The sequence below is a fragment of the Drosophila navojoa genome, chromosome 5 (genome assembly GCF_054131105.1).
Source record: "Drosophila navojoa isolate 15081-1374.11 chromosome 5, UAZ_NAV_1.0, whole genome shotgun sequence".
Classification (NCBI taxonomy): Eukaryota; Metazoa; Arthropoda; class Insecta; order Diptera; family Drosophilidae; genus Drosophila; species Drosophila navojoa.
The window spans coordinates 1153689-1175521 of NC_142893.1; the positions used below are offsets into that span (position 1 = coordinate 1153689).

General features: G+C 39.4%; 5 protein-coding genes across 6 annotated transcripts in view; 1 reads left to right on the forward strand and 4 right to left on the reverse strand.

Moving 5' to 3' along the window:
• Nucleotides 1–21833, reverse strand: part of CAH14 (Carbonic anhydrase 14) — an 82157-nt gene that overhangs the window by 51703 nt on the left and 8621 nt on the right. The gene's annotated exons all lie outside the window — the stretch shown is intronic.
• Nucleotides 2702–7772, reverse strand: Cib2 (Calcium and integrin binding family member 2). The gene is made up of 5 exons (XM_018105820.3): nucleotides 7394–7772; nucleotides 7256–7290; nucleotides 6893–7035; nucleotides 6579–6701; nucleotides 2702–3219 (listed from the first exon to the last, which is right to left on the reverse strand). Exons 1-5 carry the CDS (start codon nucleotides 7559–7561, stop codon nucleotides 3002–3004), a joined length of 687 nt encoding a protein of 228 aa, XP_017961309.2. The 5' UTR covers nucleotides 7562–7772; the 3' UTR covers nucleotides 2702–3001.
• Ipk1 (Inositol phosphate kinase 1) lies at nucleotides 8834–20075 on the reverse strand. Of its 2 annotated transcripts, none has more exons than XM_018105803.3 (10): nucleotides 19944–20075; nucleotides 19167–19872; nucleotides 17778–17930; nucleotides 16326–16426; nucleotides 13630–14013; nucleotides 13380–13438; nucleotides 12221–12367; nucleotides 10212–10824; nucleotides 9106–9311; nucleotides 8834–9018 (listed from the first exon to the last, which is right to left on the reverse strand). In XM_018105803.3, exons 2-10 carry the CDS (start codon nucleotides 19489–19491, stop codon nucleotides 8868–8870), a joined length of 2139 nt encoding a protein of 712 aa, XP_017961292.1. In that variant the 5' UTR covers nucleotides 19492–19872; nucleotides 19944–20075; the 3' UTR covers nucleotides 8834–8867. The 2 variants fall into 2 exon arrangements, with proteins under 2 accessions (XP_017961292.1, XP_089116910.1); XM_089260784.1 differs by having other exon boundaries at nucleotides 19932–20062.
• Nucleotides 19884–20519, reverse strand: Dso2 (Daisho2). The gene is made up of 2 exons (XM_018105823.3): nucleotides 20371–20519; nucleotides 19884–20298 (listed from the first exon to the last, which is right to left on the reverse strand). Exons 1-2 carry the CDS (start codon nucleotides 20435–20437, stop codon nucleotides 20225–20227), a joined length of 141 nt encoding a protein of 46 aa, XP_017961312.1. The 5' UTR covers nucleotides 20438–20519; the 3' UTR covers nucleotides 19884–20224.
• On the forward strand, nucleotides 21137–21556 carry Dso1 (Daisho1). Its single transcript, XM_018105824.3, has 2 exons — nucleotides 21137–21359; nucleotides 21427–21556. Exons 1-2 carry the CDS (start codon nucleotides 21284–21286, stop codon nucleotides 21477–21479), a joined length of 129 nt encoding a protein of 42 aa, XP_017961313.1. The 5' UTR covers nucleotides 21137–21283; the 3' UTR covers nucleotides 21480–21556.

Consider the following 21833-nt stretch of genomic DNA (forward strand, 5'->3'; position numbering starts at 1 on the left):
GAAAATATTGAATTAAGCAAGAAAATATAAAAAATATTTAAAAATGTAGAGCTCAACGAATTAATTATTAAACAAAAAATATGAAAATAAAAAAAAACAAAACAAATGAAAATACAATTTTAATGAAATACATAAAGTATACGAAATGAAATGTAAAAAAAAAAAACAAGATAAAAACACGAACTTTAAGGCTCACAATAATTTTTGCTTTATATATAATATATATATATATATATATATATATACAAACTATACAACTATACATATATACTTATATATATGTCTTATATATATCTTATATAGATGTTAAGCTTAGTAGTTGTAAACTTAAGTGTTGTTGTTTTTGTGTATAGCATCCGAAATTTCACTGTTTTAGTTCATCTAGCTATAGAGCTCTGTATACCCTGCTTATGGTTTAGATCGAAATGCAATAGTAAACTATACTAAATATACATACATACATACATACATATATGTATATATGCATGTAGTTCAATGTCAGTCAAAGCGTACAGTTTTACATGCACAATTAACTAAAGTAAACAATTTAGATGACAGCCAAATGGTTTAATTTTTGGAATAATACGTAATACGAGTCCATTAATAGATATATAAATATATATGATAAAATAAATACAATTATGGAATACTTGTAATAGACTTTCTTCTAATGTTTAAGAACACAAAAAAATAAGAAATAAATAAATAAACATATATATATGGAACAGAATATATAAACTATATATGTAAAAGACATTGTATGTAAAATTATGCGTATTATTGAATAGAGAACTAAAACTTAACTAAATTAAAATGCGAATTGAACGTGATTTAAATAACAGTCGAAATAAAATAAAAACTGATTTGCGTGTAACAAGCGAAGTTGTGCTCCTGTTGACGAGGGTGGTTCGACAAGTATTTAGTTAAATGCAGTTAGCTGAGGCGAGAAGAAATTTAGAGCTAATATGTAGACGAGTATATACGTATATTTATATATACTGTACCATACTGATCCGTTTTATTACTGAGCTGCTAATGATATACTTATATACAACAGAGAGACAAAGAGAGAGAGACAAAGAGAGAGAGAGAGAGAGAGAGAGAGAGAGAGAGGGAGAGAGAGAGAGAGAATCATTTATAGAGGCAGAACTAGCCTTTGATAAATATATTTTGTTTCGCATTAGTCAAGTAATTACACAGACCACCCTCGCATACAAGTCCGGCCATATGAGATTCCATTAATATGCTGCGAAAGCAATTAGCTAACGGTCTCAATCGGTTTACCGTTAACTGCCAATTGCATCAAAATAACAGGAAAAAAACACCAATTACAATAATTGTGGGACAGAGAAAAAAAAACTGAGGATGCTCTAAACGGCAGTGCTTGACTAGCAGATACCCTGAAATGTGATTGAATATTGAAATTTTGATAAGATACTGAATGGAAATCGATTGTATGTATGCCATGTGAGGGTATTTCAAAAAGGATATGAAGTTTTTGGGTAAAATACTTCCCTAGTGATACATATATACCCTTAAATATATATACATGTATACCCTCCTCCTATCTTCTCTCTGTTCCATACACATTATGAAAAGGGATATACCCTCAAGCCAGTTCCAATAGGCTCCAGGATATGAGAACAGTTCAGCACGCGTTTCATTTTGCCACAAACTACTTTAAGCTCAAACTGGCAAATTGATAAAACTTTGACAACGCGCGTACACACACACACACACACACAGGGAGAGGGTGTGGGGCGCACACACAAACACATGCACGTATGTGACCTCTGCTGTTGTCCAAATCTCCATTTCATGCCATTGACTGCTTTCCATTATTGAGGTCAACTGCAGAGACAGCAGCAGCAACAACAACAACAACAACAACGATGACGGCAACAACAGTTACAGTTTCATTGCATGTTTACGGCCGCTGTGGTTGCATCTGCCATATACCCTGTAAAGGGACTATTGCTGTGTGGTATATTGCAATGGAGGTCTACGGACATCTTATACACATCTTATAGGGAAGCTAGTATTCTCATAATATATGCAGCTTAGTTTTAAGAATTTGACTTTTACAGGGTATCGCACGCGTCTGGTGACTTTGATAACCTCAAACTTGGATTTTGATAACTACAATTTCTAATTTAAGGCCGCTTTATGACTAATCTTATTGATTTTATATTATAGTTAAAGCTCTTGCTGCTGTTAATCACTATTACAGGGTATCTCACATGTGGTCACGCTACTTTCATTGGCCTCTTTATTATTTCTAATTTAAATCGTATCTATGGCTAATCACTTTAATTTGATAATTCCATGGCTTTACTTTGATTATCCCATATTATTAGATTCTTATTATTCGCTTAAATATTTGCTATAAGTTTACTCTCCCCATTACAGGGTATCTCCCACGTTTATAATCAATGATTATTTAATTTTAAGTTTCACTTTTAAATAAATAATACATTTATAATTTGAAAGAAGCCTTTAACTCTCACTTTTTGCAGGGTATCTCTGTAACCGAAAGTGCTTAGTTGTCAGCCCCAAGCATGTCTTCTTATTTAGTAAGTCATATATATTTAAATATATCTCCAATTGATGCAGCCTTACTCAAAATTATAAGTTAATTAATATATTTGTACTTTACAGGGTATCTTGTGCGTCCGCATTCCACAATTGTATGTACACATATATAGACATAATTTCTAGGTTTAAGCAACTTTATTACTTCAGACATGAATGCATGTTTACATTATAGGGTATCGCAGACGCGCACCTCATGCACACGCACGCACACACACACACACACATACACATGGTTGGCTTATAAATTTTATAACAACTGCAGCTGGGTGACATTTGACATGCACATTGTCACGACAATTGGCCAGATCCTGGCCGAGACTTAATCACGCTGATGGCATTTTTATGTGATGTGGCAGGCAACAACAACTGGCAACAACTTGCAACAACAACTGGCAACTTGCAACATCTAGATGCGTATGTGGAAGGTGGATAGAAAGTCTGGCGCCCGCAAGATGACATGCTCAAACTCCAGTATGGACAGCTTGCCGTCGCCATCGACGTCCGCTTCCTCGATTACCTTGTCGGCAATCTGTTGATGCTCCTCGGGACTCAGCTCGTTCTTGGTCATCGTCGTCAGGCAGGACATCAGGTCGGCGTGCCCAATGAAACCGTCCTGATCGAAATCTGCAAAGTCATCAGCAGACAGACATAAGTAAGCCGTGTGCACACACATATGTACATACATATATGCAAATTGTGTGTGTGAGAGAGAGAGAGACAGCAGGTGTGCAACAAGGTATACCAGCCATACTCGCTCACAATGAATGCATTCGGAGCATATTAGTTTTGTGAGATGCTCATCGTGTAGTTCGTTTAGGTTTGTGTGTGTGTGTGTATTCCCCTATCCTATACCCTCTAGCATATTTTAAAGAGGGTATATCCATTTTGTACTTCCGCTTCTCTGAGTGTGTGTGCGAGAGAAGTATGTGAGACGCATAGTGTGAGTGCTGGCGTATACTCGCTCACGTTTTGCTTCATGAGAGCATATTAGCTTTCCTTTTCCAGTTCATTTCCTTCGCTGTGAGCATGTGTGTGTATGTAGATGTGTGTGTGTCTATGTGTGCTAATGCTAGCTTATTTATCTCTCTTATATGCATTCATGAAGTGACTGAGAGAGTATATTAGTTTATTGCTAGCCCCGTCGTGTGCATGAATGTGAAGTAGTGTGCGTGAGAGTATCCCCTTTATATTTGCACTTATACTTATTCAAGACTCTTAAGAGTATATTAGTTCTGACATTCTGAGAGTCTCTTTATCTATTGTAAGTTAAGGACTGAGCTGATAGAATGGATCGTAACAAAAAGGAATTTTTGAAATGGGCTAGATATAAGAGATATAAAATAAATGGGCATATAGATCATATGAATCTATATTAACGTATATAAAGAGCGTTTCACAACGGCTTCCATAGCTTTCAGGGCAGGGAATTCAACAAATCTTGCAGCTCTACAGTCAACGCAAGTAGAATTAAAAAATATTTTCTGTATATACTTAAGATTTCAACCCTTATCCTTAACTCAGTCCACGGCAAGAGTATTAGGCAGTCGGCTAAGGCCGATTGCAACGCTTGCTTACTCACTGCTCAGGCTGCTTATCATGTCTGACATTTTTATGCATATAAAAGTGAATTGATGTGTGCAAAACTAAGTTAGGAGCCAACAAACACACACTAGCATATGCCAACACACACACACAGAGAGATGTGTGTGTGTGTGTGTGCTGCGCGCGTGTTGCATGGCTCGAATTTGTGTCAATCTAATAATCCAACGAATTCGAAACGAGAATCAACTCTACTTGCGCAGCCTGCACAAGACCTAAAGGAGTCCAAAGGATGCGCAGGATAATCGCATGAATAGTAAATTTATGAGAAACAGTGAAATGTTCAAGCAATGAATAGTAACAATAATAAGTGGAATTTCAATTGAAGCTGACTTAAAACTCAAAATAAGCCCCAAGGCTCTGGATGGCTGCTTGAGTTATTTTAGACTTGAATTGATTATTTCTAGTTATTAGTCAAGGATGAGCCACAGCGAATGCCATTAATGACACAAATGCCCAAACAGTTAGACAAGCTGTTAGCCTATTGAGCATTACTTAATTTTGATAGTTTGGAGTTTAGCTCAAGTCAATAAACAAATGGAATTTTAACAATCAATTAGACAAGAGTTAGCTCCCATCAAAGTCCAGCTGCCTGCTGCCCAATTAGCTGCAGTTCAGCTGTCCGTCTGTCGTCTCGTGCCAAATGACTTCTTTTGTTATTGCCCTTTATAAAGGCATCCATGAACCGCATCTAATTCAATTTGATTCAATTTGTAACAGAGACTAAACTATTTGCTTATTCACAACAATTATTCATTTCAAATTGTTTCTCCCTCTCTCTCCCTCTCTCTGTATTTGCTTTATGCAATTATTTAATAGTTTTTTTTCTCTGTTTCTTTCATTCAATTTGCATTTGTTTTTCTGTTTTTGATTCTGTTGATTCAATTCCCAATTCAATTTACAGCGAGCATATGAGAGAAACTAATATAGATTCGCCTGTGTTGCACAGTGTACACTGTGCTCCATTTAATTGCTGCACAGTTTATTTGCTTCAGCTTTCTCTCTCTCTCTCTCTCGCTCTCTCTGTCTCTGTCTCGTAAATTCAGAAAAGTTGTAAAATCAATTTGCCAAGTGAAAGCGCGACATTTTTCACATTCTCATTTAAATTTCAATTAAAATGCTTATTAGAATTTATGACTGGCCTTGAACTCGGCCAGGCAACAGCAACAACAACAACAACAACGACGCGCTGGCTGCAGTTGGAATTTTTGGAGCTGAGCCACAAATAATTGAGGCGCGCGACTAGGCAAATGCCTTGGCCTTACCATATAAATACCAGCAGGAGGTAGAGAGACAGAGAGAGAGAGAGAGAGAGAGAGAGAGTGAGAGAGAGAGGTATAGCGCGCGTGTAGCGACAGCCCGCAAATGCATAAACAAAACCCGCAAATGTTTTGGCCTAGAACATGGCCAAAAGCGTGCACCGAACAGCCAACAACACGAAATTCAACAGCAGGAAAATACCCTGATGAAAGCCTTTAAGAGTAGCTCGTTGATATAAATTTGAAGATTGTATATAGTAAGTACCTTTATATAGTATAAAAAATAATTCAATTTATATATTCGATATACACATTTTCATTTCAAGTCTTATAACTATAGATCTTAGAGAGATTCAAAGCGATTCAGGAGAGCCTTCTTATTGATAGTAGACAAGATAATGGTAGCTTGAGGAAAGAATTAAAAGTATAGAAAACATCAACAGCAATAAGATTCAACATTTTAAATTTGAAATTTCTCAATCTACCATATTCCATATCACACATTTGTAGTACGTCAAGCTGCTCTGGAAATTCTCAAGCCAAGACTCAAAAGACAGAGCAGAATAGGAGAGAAAGCCGAATTAGATATATTTGTGAGTAATGTGTATAACATCATAGAATCTACATGCCATTTTGATGATACTAGAGCAGGTAATTCTCTATATATGCCTAAACTTCCCTGAAAACAATAGAGGAACTTGGAGGTAACTATACAAAACTTTGAGTCTGCATAGTTTATATTGCAATGGGACAGCAAATACCCAATAGAACTTCTATAGTTTTTAGCATTCACATTAGGGTCATCATAGGGTATTTCGATGAGAGTAAAAAAAGTATTAATGTATATAAATATATATACATATATATATATATATATATATATATATATATGCATATATTTTTATGGCTTTAAGTATTTAGATAGTTGATGGGTTCTAGTTCGTATACCCTCACATACATATATATACATATACATATGCATATATTCTAACTATAACTATACATAAAGTTAATATTCCCAATCAAGTTATTTCCTTCTGTTGTCTGCAGCATCGGCAGGCAGTCAACCAATATACCCCATTTGCCCTCCCATATGCCCGCACAGAGTATAATGAAGAAACTTACCATAAATTTTGAAAGCGTAAAACACTTTAATATCTCTCGGCGCCTGTTCGCTAAACACGGATAAAGCATCCAAAAAGTCCTCAAAGGATAAATTGCCCAGGCCATCGCGTGAGAAGGCCTCGCCTGCCAAGTGGGCGTGCCACGGGCACAGTTGGGCGTTGACCAAAAGAAAAAGAGAAAAAAAAACAAAAAAGAAAAGAAAAGAGCAAACAAAACAAAAAATTATTTTTATATACAATTTTTTCCCTTTTGCTGCTTATGAATGTGAATGAGGAAATTGTTGTTGTTGTTGTTGTTGTTGTTGTTATACTCACAGATACGTCGCCGAAATGGATTCTCACGCAACTCGGGCATCTTCTCAATGCATTCGCGTGGAACCTTGACACTCGACGCCTGACCCTCGGTCATTTGGCGTGGCACCAAATCCGGTCGCAGCTCACGAAAGCGTTTATGCACGCTGCACGGACGACGGGGCAAGGGGAGGGAGGGCATGGCAAAGGAGTATAGCAAGCTGATGAAAGGCTCTTCTCTCTGTATGTGTGTGTGTGTGCGTGTGTGTGCACGCTCAACAAAAGGTTGCGCCAAACAATGGAACGCAAAATAGTTTCGCTTATTATTATATTTGGAACATGGCAGAAAATTGCGTATACGCCCCGTGCTGTCATATAAATACATACCGCAGTATCTCCTTGCGTGTAAAGAACGTGCAATCCTGGATTGGCGCATGGAATATTTAAGTTTTCAACATGATTTAGTTGATCTTTAAGGAACGCACACACACACACACACACACACACACACACACACAGACGCACCTGATAGTCATCCAATTGCTGTTCGGTGAATGTCACAATTTTGTTGCCCATTTTGTGGCTGGCCGGGATAAGGCTAAGCAAAACCAACTGCTGGCCTCTGCTAGCGCTGAGCGACTGACAAAACAGCGCCAAGCCAAGCCAAGCCAGGGCAGGACAACAACTTTGCATGAAACAACGTTAAACTGGGATCAGGCTGTGCGGGTCGATGGGCAGCGCCTAAACACATCCTGCGGCGCCTTTTGCAGCGACAGCAGCGCGTGGCTCCGGCTTGTCCTGACCGCATTCGCATGGAAATTAATTAAGGAGTGTTCACGGTGTGCCAGCTACATTTTTTGCGCTCGTTTTTCTTTGTTTTTGTGTTTGCCATTCTGTTGCTCTTGTGTTGCTGCCTCGCCTGCGGTTAGTTTGACAGCGACACGGGGGGACACGAGGGGCGCGCGCCAAACAAGGCTAACAGCAAAAACCAGTTACGCTCATGCGACCAGCTGGCTAGGCGGAATATGAAATGCCCTAGGAATAGATAGAGAGATAGACAGATAGATAGATAGATAGATAGATAGAGTAGAGCTTAGGGGGAAACTATGATTAAGCTGAGTGGGTCATGGGATGAAAGACTGCAACGGATAGACTGAGTGAGAGAGAGAGAGAGAGTGGGAGAGAGAAAGTGGGAGAGAAAGAGAGAGAGAGAGGCGTATATGCATAGATAGATAGTTTGACAGACAGATAATAGATAGATCCATTGAAAGATAGTTGACTTAAACAACAGTTATATCGATATCTAGTTATTAATATGTCTAGATGGATATATAGACAGATTGATTGGTAGATATATGGTGAGAAATGTATAACGATAGATCAAAAAGATATATGAATATATCGAACATTATTTATTAATCTGTTTACTTACATATAGATGCATACATCAATAGATAGATCTATAGCTAACAAGGTATATCGATAGATCTAAAGCCGATTGATAGATGGATAAACGAATTAAGGCATGAACTAATCGTAGCTTAATATATAGGAATACAGCTACATATGTATATAGATATATATATAGTTTCCAATATATAACTAGAACTCTAATCAAGTTGAATCTATAGCATGACAACGTCAATCCAGAATATTTTTGGTATGCTGGACTATGAACTATCAAATATCCGTACATACATTCATAGGGAATCTATCACAAGCTGAGGGACTGACTTGAAGCTACATTGACAGACTGAAAAGTCTTCTCCATTCCATTGCCTATCCCCGCGATAATTTATACAATTACCTTACAAATATAAAACACTGCTCACCTCTCTGTGGACATAATACGCCCCCAGTCATAATTACAATTAATCTCCACAACAAAGGGCGCAAGGAATTTGCTCATTTAGCCAACGAACAAAAAGTGTAGCACAGTTTTGTGCGCTGTGAATTTGTTAATGATTTTGGGTTTAGTTTCGCCGCGCGACTTTATTAATTAATTAAATGCGCCGCAAAACTTTTCAATCTGACGCGTTTGCTTTATATATTTGTGAAAATGGCTGTCGGGCTTCGGATCCAGATCTAAGATGCTCAGCTTGGTCAGAAATTGACGGCCCTGCAGCGAAACGAGCCAAGGCTGCAGAGCACTGAAAGAGAAGTGAGCACTGATTAGCTGCGAGAAACTAGATGTGTGTGTGTGTGTGTGTACGTGTGTGTGTGTCTCAGTCACTCACCTGTGATGCTTCGCCTGACATTGCACTTCCTGAAATGTCAGCATTATGGAACAATCGAGCGCCGTGGCGCCCAGCATATAAGCCTGCTCCTCGGCCAGCTCCTGCACATTGTCCGGCTGACAGCTGGCGAGCAGTGCCCGCAGCGCCTTGTAGCTGCGCGTGCCCTGCTGGGCATATCCTTGCGCCCACATATAATGAAAATGTCGCTGCAAATGGCCAAAAAGAAGAGCAGACGTTAGACAACCAACGACAGTCGAACGAACCCAAAACTCTTGCAGCCACTTGGCCGCCAGCCAACTGAGCAGCGAGCAGCGAGCAGCAAGTCCCGCAAGACGCTCTCAGTGACGTGTCCGCTGTCCAGTGTCTGTTGTCCACTGTCCGCTGTCCGTTTAGCTGCCCTTTCAATTTTATTCCCTTTTAGCGCCAGCCACTCGCCTGAAGCATTGTTGAAGCCATCAGCCAGGTGAAGCTCAATGCAGTTGCCTGCGCACAGCGACTGCACTTGAACAGCGGCGGCAACAGCAAGAGAACAAGTGTGCTGACCAGTGAACGACTAGCTAATACCCTGCTATGAAGAGGTGCAGTCAGACCAAGAGGGAAAATCAGGCCATGAAATTGATAAAGTTCTTGAATCCATTTATTGTTCCTCTACTATAATATACATATACCCCATTTTAGAGATTATTATAAAACAGATTCAAGCTTAAAGCTTTCCTTCTTCTTCTTCTTCTAGTTCCTTGCCATCAGTCATCCACTCAAACCAAAACCATCTCGTCTAGCTCAAGCTCTTTAGTATAAATGCGAGGTATTTGTTAGTCAGGCTCTGTCCCTCAATAAAACAAAATTTTCTTTTCTTCATCAACTTTATATCTTCACCCAATCTTTGTCATGTTCTCCCCCTTCGATTGATCAACACCATTTTGTTAGGGTATACCATCAGTTGATAGCTATTAAAGCTCTATTTTATACGCCCTACCTCTACTCCCACTCCCCCCCTCCCATACTCCTTATCCAATCCCTATAAAAATAAACAAAAAACGATGATTGCCCATTGCCCACAGCGTGCAGTGCTGCTTCCTCTTCCAACTTTTACACCTTTTACCCACCTTGACCAACAATTGCAAATGCAAAATTTTTTGCAAAACACAATTTTTGGGTAAGTGAAATATTTCCGACTGGCTGATCCCTGCTTGAGTCTCGCTGGGCGCCAGGGGAGACGCGACAAGTTGCGGCGCTGGGTTCAGAGTAGCCAACGCTGTCGACGTTGTTTCCGCTTCCGTTTCCGTTTCCATTGCTATTCGTGTTGCCACATTCGCTGGCCTCGTTGTTGTTGTTGTTGTTGCTGTTTGTGTTGGCATTGCTGTTGTTGTCATTTTGGTACGCTTTGTGTACCTTGGGCTGGCTGTTCCAGCAGCAGCTGTTCGCCGCTGCGGCTGACCACCAACAGCTTTGACAAAGTCAACTATGCTCGCCTCCTCCTGCTCCAGGTCCTGCTGGTTCGCTACGTGCTTTGCCCTGCCAATTTCTATAGTTTCGGTTGGCTTTGTCTTCATGCCACAGCGTTTGAATGTCGATTTCCCAAATGCAGCAGCAGCAGCAGCCACGTGGCTTTGGCTTTCATTCGCTGCCTGCTCCTGCTGCTCCTCTTTCTTCTCCTCCTGGCTGTATTCCCTAAGCAGGCAGGCGACCAACAAATGTTTTATAAGCGCCATAATTTCACTAGAGAATTTCAACAGATTTTATGACCATAGCATTGGGCATTGGGTATATACGGGCAATGCGTATTGGTAAAGCATTTTCGGTTTCAATGCAGATTCCAATTTTGTTGTCAACGTGTTGCCGAAAAAAAAAGGTGTTGAAATGAGTGGAGCAAGCACATAATAGCCAATAGCAAGAGTTCAAAAGAGATAGAGCGAGAGAGAGCGTGAGAGAGAGAGGTAGATATATATCTGTGTTAGCGTTTGGCATTCGAGAATTTGTGTGTTTGGCTGTTGCTGTCTGAGCATTATTTATTGAATATTTGCATGTTGAACACAATTGCTTTGAGATTTTTACTCTATTCCATTTTTTCTCTCTTTTTTTGGATTTCGTAATTGTTTGGCTTCCATGGAAATTTTATGCTGCGTATACGATAAATATTTGAGCTGCTTACAATCGATTGCAGCTCAAGCAAAAAGTTTTCCATGAAATTTCATTTCACAAAAATTTAAATGTAGCTCCAAAGAGTTTGCACAAGGAATCTAAATGGAAATCGTATCTATACGAAACTTTAAAGCTTGTTAAAACATTTATATACAAATTTTTCAGAATTTGTTAACCATAGCTTCTATAGCAAAGATTTAATATTTTTTTACTGAAATTTTCTTGATAAAAAGCTTTCTACGAAGCATGTGAGCTAAAATATAGTTTCTTCTACTAAAATAAATATATTTGTATTCTGCATAAAACAAAAGAAATAACTTTTCATGCTAAAGTTCGCTGTTGATATTGTGAAATTAACAGAAATGTCTGTTTACGTTGTTGTTCTTCCTCTCACTGCAGTTTACAGTCTCCTAATGCTGTCTCCTTCTGTTGTAGTGGCTTAAATGGGAGACAGCGAGCTTACAGAGTTCTCCTACAATCAGTAAACGAATTAATTTGCGTACTAATTAGATTCTATTCGCCATTGCTCACTCTGAGAGAGAGAGAGAGAACGAGACAACTATAGCTACTTACTGTTGAATGAGCTTTCTGTTACTCATCGAGAGCGAGCGAGCGCAGCATTCACACATACATGTATATATATACATATATGCGCACATACAGATATGGACTCAAAGTAACAGCGAGCTTGCCTAACATTTGAGCTGCTGTTAACTTAACAGCGTCATACAGATATGGGCTCATAATAACAGCGAGCTTGCCTAACATTTGAGCTGCTGTTAACTTAACAGCGTCGCTTCCTTAACAGCTATCAAGCCCTTCTATTGCTCTTATCTTGTGGAAAAAGTCAACAATTTAAGCCAAACGCTGCCCGTTTCAGCAGAATCGTATTTCTTGCAAATATTCAACTATTCCGATTGATGAATCTCAATATTGATATAAATTTATACATATATATAAATGTTGCGCTCACCCGGGGAAGAGTTGAGTGTGGAGCTGCTCGCAGGAAATCGAATTCGCGTGATCGCCATAAATTAAATTCCCGCTCTGAAATACACGTAAATTATTTTGCGGACAAGCAAAGAGTGCATTCAAGGCATCGAGCATACGACCAGGAGCCCTAAAAAAAAAAGCGAAGAAACAAGAAAAAATACTATATATAAATATATATATATATAAAATAACACTATTAAACCATAAATATATGTATGTACGAATGGGCAGGGGCTGAGTGCTGCGCGAGAGGTGGTAAATTTTTGTACGCGGAGCGGCAAACGCCAAGCCCGCACAAAGCCGACGCGGGCCTGAACGAAAATGAAAATAAAACGAAATAAAAAGCCACACACAAAAAGAAAGTAACAAAATGCATTGAAAGTGGATGCGAAGCAGGCGGTAAACCGGAATGAAAGCGCAAGCAAATTGAATTTCGTGCACGGATGCACGCATGACTTAAAACAGCGGGCCACAAATAAACGAATGAGCCGCGGATTCCACACACCCGAAAATACAACAGAATAAGTAAGCCGGAGTCTAGGACGGCCCGGCACGACTAGACGATGATCTGTACCGTTGTCTATAAATTATGGCTAACCCTGGCTGTATTCCTCTGAAGACTTTTGGAATCTAGAGATTAAGCAATGAGCAAGTCTATAAGAAATCAAAGCCAACTTCACATAGTTCACAAGTTCTACGAATTTATGCATATTATCATTTTTGTTAGCTCCAAAAGTTATCAGACTACCCTCTCATAAAAAACACCTTTCAAATCTGAGCCTCGCCTTTGCTTAGTCACGAGTCGCATATACGTCATCATAGATTTGCCCAGCTGTCTATCAGAAGCACCCACAATTAACGAATCCACCCTCTGACACGCCCACACTCACTATCACTTAGGGTATGTGAAAACAAACCAGTCGCGCGCCCATATTATAAAGGCTCAGGCCGGAAACAGAGCAGAACAAAAAGGAACGGAGCAAAAAGTGGCATTCGATTGCCTGCAGGTAAAGCACGCCAGAGGCGCACAGGTGAGGCTGCCTCGGAAGGTGTTGGAATTATGAAGCACGACAGGACACGCAAATGGAGCATATTAAAATTTATGACTTAAAGGCGTGTTAAGCCCGGCGGCAACTTACCCGGAGAACAAATGCAATGGACAATATTGGCCCAAACGCTTGATTTTACCCAAGTGCAGCTGCGGAAGAGACGAAGAAGAAGAAGAAGAGTGGGCTATAGATGTGGAAGAAGTGTTATAGGAATGTTTGTAAATCAAATAACAACTAGCTGGCAGCACATCAAACACGCCCACACACCACACCCACAGATATCATCCACACACACACACACACACACACACATGCACTACTACACTTAATATCGCCTCACCTTTACCACCTGCATGCTGCAATAGCGACACCTGCATTTGTCTGGCTTTAACAACGCATCAACCGTTGGCCGCACCTTCTTCGCCGTCGATTCGTTTGCCTTTACCGGCTTGGGTTCCGGTTCAGGTTCAGGTTCAGCCTGGGGTTCGGGTTGTGGTTCAGGTTCGCTGGTCGGGTCCATTGTGTCGTCGCCAGTTGGCATTAAATCAAATAAATCGCTGACATCACTTGGCAACTGGAGCCAGCCCTGCTTCGGTTTTATTTCGATGGCATATGTATCGCCCAGACGGCTTACTCCACAGCTACTGTCGGTAGTGCAGCTCCTACTCCTGCTGCTGCTGCATATGTCCGCATCCATGTCCGTGTCCATGTTCATGTCCTTTGCCTACAAATTATTTCGTTTGGCTTATTCGTTTTTCTTTTCACTTTTTTTGCTGTACATGGGCTGATCCCCAAAATTACGTTAAAGAGAGGGTAGATTAGCTCCAGGAGGGTGTTATAGGCTTAGATAAGTAGATTTCTGGTTCAGAAAGAGAATCTTATTTCATATACATATAATTATCTCTTATCAAATATATGTTTTTCTAGTTATCTCCTATATCATATCATACATATATAATATTCTTTCCCCATTCTTGTGTCCATTTTCACTATAATTCTTTAGATCTCTTGAGTTCTTCACTCAAAGGTCGAGAACCTTAAGATTTAGAGAATTTCTATTTGGTATATAGGTTCATCAAAAGTATTAGAAGATGACTGATAAAAAGAAATCTGGATATTAGTTTATCAAATAAATATTCATGCAGGACATGCAGATAATTTTCTACTCTAAAAATATGAGATATCTCTCAGTCGTTGCCCGCAAATTCAGGCTTATTTTTTATGGCGCTGCCAAATGGAGTTGCAGTTGGAGGAAAGAGACAGAAAGAGTGAGGAGGGAAAGAAATGGAGAGGTTGCAGGTCGCGTTGACGCCATTTTGACTTGAAAATGCCAACGACTAGCGAAGTGGAGTTGTTGTCCGCGACACAAACAACAACACAAACACACAGAAAACAATAAAATGAAGAAGAGCAAGAGGAGGAGAGCAGGGAGCAGAAAAGAGTTAAGAGGCGGCTGCAACCGGTTATCGCTGCAAGAGCGAACATGAACTGTAACTGCCAGCCATTGCCATTGTGCCCGTTGTCCTCGCTGTCCTCGATGTCCTCGCTGTCCTGTGCCTGTTGTTGCCACATAAAGGAAAACTTTCTGTTTGCCACGCTGATTGTATGATGAGTTATGGCACAGGTGAAATACATTTGCCCAGCTGCACACACACACACGCACACACGGCCGTCCGGCGGTGTCCACACGTGCGCCGCGGCTCAACTTGAAATTGAAAATTAACATTTAAAGCCACAATTAAACAAGGCGCCCGGCAATCCGAGCAGCTGCTGCCGGACTCTGGACAGCTCCTAGTCATATCCAATATAGCGTTAGTTATGGCATCGTAACTATTCTGCTCCTCCTTCTGCCACTTGTTTTTATTGTGTTTCCTCCTCTCTTCTTTTTCTCGTTTTGTTTCTTTTGCTTCTTGCAATTTTATTTCGGTCAATGCTTTGGCAGCAAAGCCATAAATTGAATATATAAGCATCGTGGCTTAAATATGGCAGCTAACTGGACTTTGAAGATATCCTATTCAGCATTTATTTGGACTGTTGCTGGCGCCATCTAGCGTTTGGTGTAGGGTAAATAATAGAAGCAGGCGCTAGATGTCGCTTTTGCTTTTGAGTTTGATTTTTGACTACAATTTTTTGTGTTTACATGAAAACTTTTTAAATTTAAAAATAATATTAAAAAATATATTTAATAACCGGAATGTAGAATATGCATAAAATCATAGATATATCGGTTAAAAATGTACTAAAAATCATAGATGATAAGAAATGTGAAAGAATGGATGAAGCTGATCTAAAATTATATAGCCATCTATAAAGGAATGGGCGAAGTAGAGCTAAAAACTTTACATACCCATACCAGAACAGTGTACTAATATTTTCTGTATATAAACAATATATTTCCCAACAAACTCCACCTGGAATTCAATTTGAAACTTTCAACTCTATTCACGTCTTGCCATAAAAGTTTTAAAGTTATTTCATTACCAACCAAATCGTTTCCCTTCAATCATATCTCATGATCTATAACCCCTTCCATTCAGCTATAAATTACAGGGTATATTTGAGCTAGTGGCTTTGGCGGCACTTTCAAAGCAATTTTCGTCGTCCTTTATAACCGCAGCCACCGAAACGGCCAGCGGGTCCCGGCGAAGGCTTTAGCTTTTTGGCTGCCAATGCCGCTGGCCACAGCAACAACAGCAACAGCAACAGCAACAACAACAATGGACACAACAACAATGTGTTTACACTGTTGCCCACTTTAATTCAAAACAAAGAACCGTTGATTTATGTTGCCTTAGCTGCTGCTGTTCCTGCTACTCCTGCTGCTGCATGTCCACATCCATGTGCATCGGCTCACAGTTTTAGGTTTTTGGCTACAAAATATTTGTTTTCCTCTTATTTTTTGGAGTGCACAAAAGCGAGCTAAACCGCAGCAGCGCATATGGCGCAACCTGCCAATATTGTCCTTGTTCGAAATCTATGTATATATATATATATCTATATATATACAGGGCAGCCAATATCCCGATAGAAACTCACCTGTAAATTGGCAAGTAAAACATCGAATGTGGCAGGCAATTGGGTCACATCTGGCAGCAGCAGACCGAATGGCCCCACAAATTCCTTATCCAGACGCGAAGCTGCAAAAGGAGCGAAGTAACATGAATGTAAAGTGCAGTCCACTCAACTGATATATATGCGGATGCACAGTGAAATCAATGCAAACGGACAGCTGCATCAGCAGCGTGCCTCAAGTTGTTCAACAAACTTGTGCAGCTGCAAATGTTGAAGAATTTTCTATGGGGCAAATACAATTTTAGTACAGCAACAGAAAGAGAGAGCTATAAAATTTATGGCAATTTCTCTCACACTGCCTGTGTTTATCACAAGAATATTTAGTATGGAAATATATAATTTATATGCTGGAAGTCTTCGCTAAATATTTAGATATGTACTAAAATATATAGAGTCCCCATATGTGAACTAAATATCCATACAAAGTCCCTAAATATCTAGATATGTACTAAAAAATAAATAGAGTCCCCGTATGTGAACTAAATATCCATAGAAAAAGCGTAAATATTCATATATGTATGAAGTTATATAGAGTCCCCATATATGAACTAAATATCTATACAAAGTCCCTAAATATCTATATATGTACTCAAATATATGAAGTACCCATATGTGAACTAAATATTCATACAAAGTAAAAACTATAGTCTAATTGAACTTAATATCCACACAAAGTCTCTAAATATGTATTTAAATGTGGATATCTATTAAATGCCCAAATTTGCCTACAAGTTTCATATATGAACTAAAAGTACATACATGTACTAAATATTCATACATGTACTAAATATAAGGAAGTATATACGCATATTTAGCATATGTATAGAACAGCCATTGTAAACTTACTCTCAAATTTATTCCCTCACATTTTCTTTAAGTCTACACGCCACTTTCTTATCAGCTGCCATAAGTGACAAACTCTTTTAGCCCGACTTGTCCGTCTAGGGCAGATTTCACTGTATATTGATATATAGTAGACGCCGCTGGGCAATGATAAATGGTGGCTCCGAGCAGCCAGCAGCGAGCGGCGAACAACGAGCTGCCGCCTGTTGCTGTTGGTGCAATATAAACCGAATTTTGATATATGGCTGCGACTATTGGCCGGCACCACTAATCAGTCCCATGTGGCTCCACTTTGATGTACAATTTAGTAGAAAGTGGAGCAAGAGAGCAGCGAGCGGCGAGCGGGAAGCAGTTGGAGCAGGGGCGGGGCAAAGTCTGCACTAAAAAGCTCGTTTATGATTGATTGCTCGGGCAGCGGCAGCGGCAGCGGCTTTTGGATGCAGGCCAAAGGCGAGCGGCGAATGCAGCTAAGATCAAATACAAAATAAAACTATGACACAGCAGCTGCCTCTCCAATCACTCCCCTCCCCACTCTCACTCTCTCTGCGAGTCTCTCTCCGGAGATGAACTCACCCGGCCTGTGCTGGCGTATGTGCTCGTTTATCCAGCATCTATCGCTTTCCTTTGGTATGGCAACAATATCCGCTGCACAGACAAACTCATTTCCTAATAGACGGCGCATTATCTCGATATAAGCCATAAAATCGGGCATTGTCAAGGCGCCAGCTAAAAGAGAGAAAGGCAAGAAATAAGATAAATGAAATAAACACATCTCGATGCAATGGCCAAAGCCAAAGGAGGATGCACGGCCAGCCACAAAAACAGATATGACTGGGGTCCCAGCTCCATACAACTACTATATATATATAAATATATACACATATCTATACATACATCTATAACTGTGCTATACAAAACCAGCCAAGCGGGCAATAAGCATCGCACAATACACAAATTGGCCAACAGCAACGCAGAAAGGAACCAAGTTTGCTTCTGCTTTTGCTTTTGACTGCGATTTCGTCGAAATAGGAAGCTCTTATTGTTATACACTAGCTGGGGTGCATTATAAGCACTTATCGCATATATATGTACATATCTATATTATATATATATAGATAAAATATGCTTAAAGAGTAACTAAGGAAAAAGCCTTATAGGCATGTCAGTATTCCTACGTTCATACCGGATTATACATAAACTAAAATTTTACATTTAACATATATCTATAGAGCTCTACCAATCTATTTATGTCGATATTTCTATATCTCTATATCTAAGCATTAGTACTTCCATATATTTATATTTTTATATCCTACGTTCATACTGGAATATACATTTATAAACTAAGATTTTACATTTAACATATATCTATAGATCTCTATCAATCTATATCTCGATATTTCTATATCTCTACATCTAAACATTAGTACTTCCATATATTTATATTTTTAGATCTTAATATTAGTACATATATCCACATGTCTCACATATCCATAAACAAATGATCTATACAGCCAGTCGTATTTAGGTCTATGAACTTAGACTCAACTACTCAAATGATAATGGGTATACAAATAATTGCACTATATAATATAAAGGCTAGACAATAATAGATATTAACCGTATATAGAGTTCAGCTAACTTAAGTAAACCTAGTCAAATCTATATTAATTATATAAATAACTAATGCAAAAGACTTAAAGTATGAGCATGCATAAGACACATATTAAATATCTTATAAAACTATTAAACTTTATATTTTGGCTTATTATCTTATCTTATTGTTGTTGCTGTTGCTTGAGCCATGGTGTTTGAAGTTGCAGGCAACTGTTTCCTGGCCAAAACTAACAACAACAATAACAAGACAACAGACATACAAATGCTATGCTATAGCTGCGCTCTTATACATATATGTATATGTATATCTATATATATAGTACGTATATATATGCAGCATTCAACCTTTTGAGCTGGATGCTTCGCTTGGGTCGGAAACGCTGGGTTGCTGTCCTTCCGGTTGGTCTGCGCTGGCCGCCTGGCAGCAACGACTCCTGCTGCTGCTGCTGGATATCATTTTTGGCAAACGTAAAACTTTTTTAAATTGCGGCAATGCCAGCACCAAATTTGCATTACCCTCCGCCCGATAGATCAACTCAATTTGGCTCAACTCCATCTCTGCGGGCAAGTGCAGCAGCGCGTTTAGCGACTTAGCTTGAGGCGCAGGCGGAGATGGAGGCGTGGCAGGCGCAGGAGCAGAAGCTGATGCTGATGCTGCAGCAGTTGTCATGACTTTTGCGCGGGTGTTTGCGGTTCGTTGGCGTTGTCAAAATTGCAACTGACACGAACGAATCTCAGTTACTCTCCTTCTCTTTCGCTCTCACTCGTTTGGCCGCTGGGCAGCCTGGAAGGACTGGCCGGACTGTCGCGCCAGTGTTGATGATTTTGCCGATTGTGGTTTGTTGTTGCGGTTGGCTTTTTGCGGTTAGTTCTTGTTTATATTAGTTCTTGTGTTTGTTGTTCACTTTGCTCGTTGTTGCAGCAGCTTGGCACGATTTTGTTGAGCTCTGCTGCTGCTGCTGCTGCTGCTGCTGCTGCTGGTTGTCATTTGTCTGCGATAAGCTAAGCCGCTTGAAAGGCAAATTGCACTGGCTGATATATCTAGCAAAGCCTGCAAGAGAATTGTAATAGCATAATGCCATATTTACTGTGCTACAGTATTATACTTACGTATATCTATACTTATAATTAACAGTTTTAATTAGGAGATTAAGTCAAGCCGGCTAAGCAAAAGATCACAATTAAGCTGCACTTGAAGAGTGTGCCCAAACTGCATCAGCTGAGCGGCAGCTGAATGTGGCGGTCGGTCGATAATCGATCAAGCAAGCAGCAATCGATGCAGCTGCCTGCAAGTGTGACCAGCATTCGCTTAGCTAAAAAAACACACACAATTCAAATAAAAATAAAACAATTTTAAATAAGTTTTTCAGTTTTGGTTTTTTAATTTATTAATTTAATACAGTTTAATTTTTGCGTATGTATTGACCATTCGGTGTTTGAATGAGTGTGTGGCCGCCAGAGTGAATCACTTGAGTGCCTATCAAAATGGAGTAATATAATTAATTAATAATGCTTAATGCATATAGTATTTGTAGATGTATATACGTACTAGCACTCGCACTTGCCAGCGCCGCCATCAAGGCAAAAACGAATCCGCAGATCTTTAGACAATTCATGTTGCGCAATTCTGACTCTAGTATGAACCCAGAGATCGCATTGCAATGCGCTTTTATAGGCTGACAGAGGCAGAGGCAATAGCAGAGGTAGAGACAGAGCTCTGGCAGCAGCGCTTGACTGGAATTTCCAGTGTCTCTGGCTAATCAGTATTTATTTACAGTAAATACCCAAAGCCCGGGAGCAGCAACAACAAAGTTGATAACTGGAACTTTGATGCAAATTCCAATTGGATGCTCATAAATACATACATATGTATATATGTAGATGTATATATATGTGTGTATAGAATATATTGTGCATTTAATGCTACCTAGTAATATTTCAAGTTCATCTAAATACATAAATAGTAAATATTATTAAATGTAAATAATATAGTACAGTACAGCCTCGCTAATCGAAACACTTCCTGAACGGCGACATATTGAATATGAAAATAGATATTTAGAAAAATCTGTGCAGAAATCCAAGTTATGCTAGGATGATCTAAAAGTATTTAGATCTTGTATAAGAGAAGTTCTTTAGATCCTATACTAGCCTTTGATTGCTAATTCTTAAATGCTTTTTGAGCTAGTAGTGAGAGAGTATGTTAGTATTAATCAAGTAATCCTACCTATGCCAGCTTTTGGTTCAAGATTATTCTCAAATGATCGGCTGATAGTCTATTGTATTGAGTATCTGATCTTTTAACCTGCAAAATTCCAAATCGCTAGGAATTTCCCGAAACGCTGTCGACGCAGCAGCCAGCCCCAGCCAGCAGCCGGCCACTGACGGTTGCTATAAAAGATCAGACCCGCTCTGGGCTGCAATCAGTATCAGTCGCATACAGAAACAAATCAAATCCAAAGATGAAATTCCTCCGAGCAGCTGCCCTTCTCCTGGCCCTCATCGGTGCCTTTGCCAGCGCAGAGCCTGTGGTCAAACGTAAGTCTACGCAAATTTCATTAGCATATCAATCAATCAGTCAACATCAATCAATCAATCTTTGCAGCTGGCACTGTGCTCGTCCAGACCGACAACGTTCAATACATTCGCACCGGCTAAACTCCTCGAATACCTTAAACTATGAAACTGAATTGCCTCTAAAAATAAAATGAAAATATTAAATTAAACCTACATAATATTCGTCTGTTTTCTTTCGTACTTAAATTCACATTTGTTTGCAGGTGAAATAATATTTAACTTTCAGAAAATACATAAAATATCATGGCCATGGTTTCTTTCCTCAAATGTTTACTAAATGGCAGAACAAGAGTTAAAACAAGAAAAACTTTTGACAGCGCAACGAATTACGTATACTCTAGCTAAATGTTTAGCGATGAATTCATGGAGATATACTATGTAGGTGCTGTGTTAATATTTCAGAAACCTTTGCATATATATTTAGCATTTATACAA

Excerpts from the sequence above, each read along its gene's own strand:
- Cib2 (XM_018105820.3), bottom strand. The coding sequence starts at position 7,561 with ATGCAAAGTTGTTGTCCTGCCCTGGCTTGGCTTGGCTTGGCGCTGTTT. Across the intron at positions 7,036-7,255 it reads ACACGCAAGGAGATACTGCG|CGTGCATAAACGCTTTCGTG; the intron begins GTATGTATTTAT and ends TCGTCCGTGCAG. Across the intron at positions 6,702-6,892 it reads TCCATTTCGGCGACGTATCT|GCGAGGCCTTCTCACGCGAT; the intron begins GTGAGTATAACA and ends CCCACTTGGCAG.
- Dso2 (XM_018105823.3), bottom strand. The coding sequence starts at position 20,437 with ATGAATTGTCTAAAGATCTGCGGATTCGTTTTTGCCTTGATGGCGGCG. Across the intron at positions 20,299-20,370 it reads GCTGGCAAGTGCGAGTGCTA|GCACTCAAGTGATTCACTCT; the intron begins GTACGTATATAC and ends CCATTTTGATAG.
- Dso1 (XM_018105824.3), top strand. The coding sequence starts at position 21,284 with ATGAAATTCCTCCGAGCAGCTGCCCTTCTCCTGGCCCTCATCGGTGCC. Across the intron at positions 21,360-21,426 it reads CGCAGAGCCTGTGGTCAAAC|CTGGCACTGTGCTCGTCCAG; the intron begins GTAAGTCTACGC and ends CAATCTTTGCAG.
- Ipk1 (XM_018105803.3), bottom strand. The coding sequence starts at position 19,491 with ATGACAACTGCTGCAGCATCAGCATCAGCTTCTGCTCCTGCGCCTGCC. Across the intron at positions 12,368-13,379 it reads CCATTGCATTTGTTCTCCGG|GGCTCCTGGTCGTATGCTCG; the intron begins GTAAGTTGCCGC and ends TTTTTTTTTTAG. Across the intron at positions 10,825-12,220 it reads CACACTCAACTCTTCCCCGG|TGAAATTATGGCGCTTATAA; the intron begins GTGAGCGCAACA and ends GAAATTCTCTAG.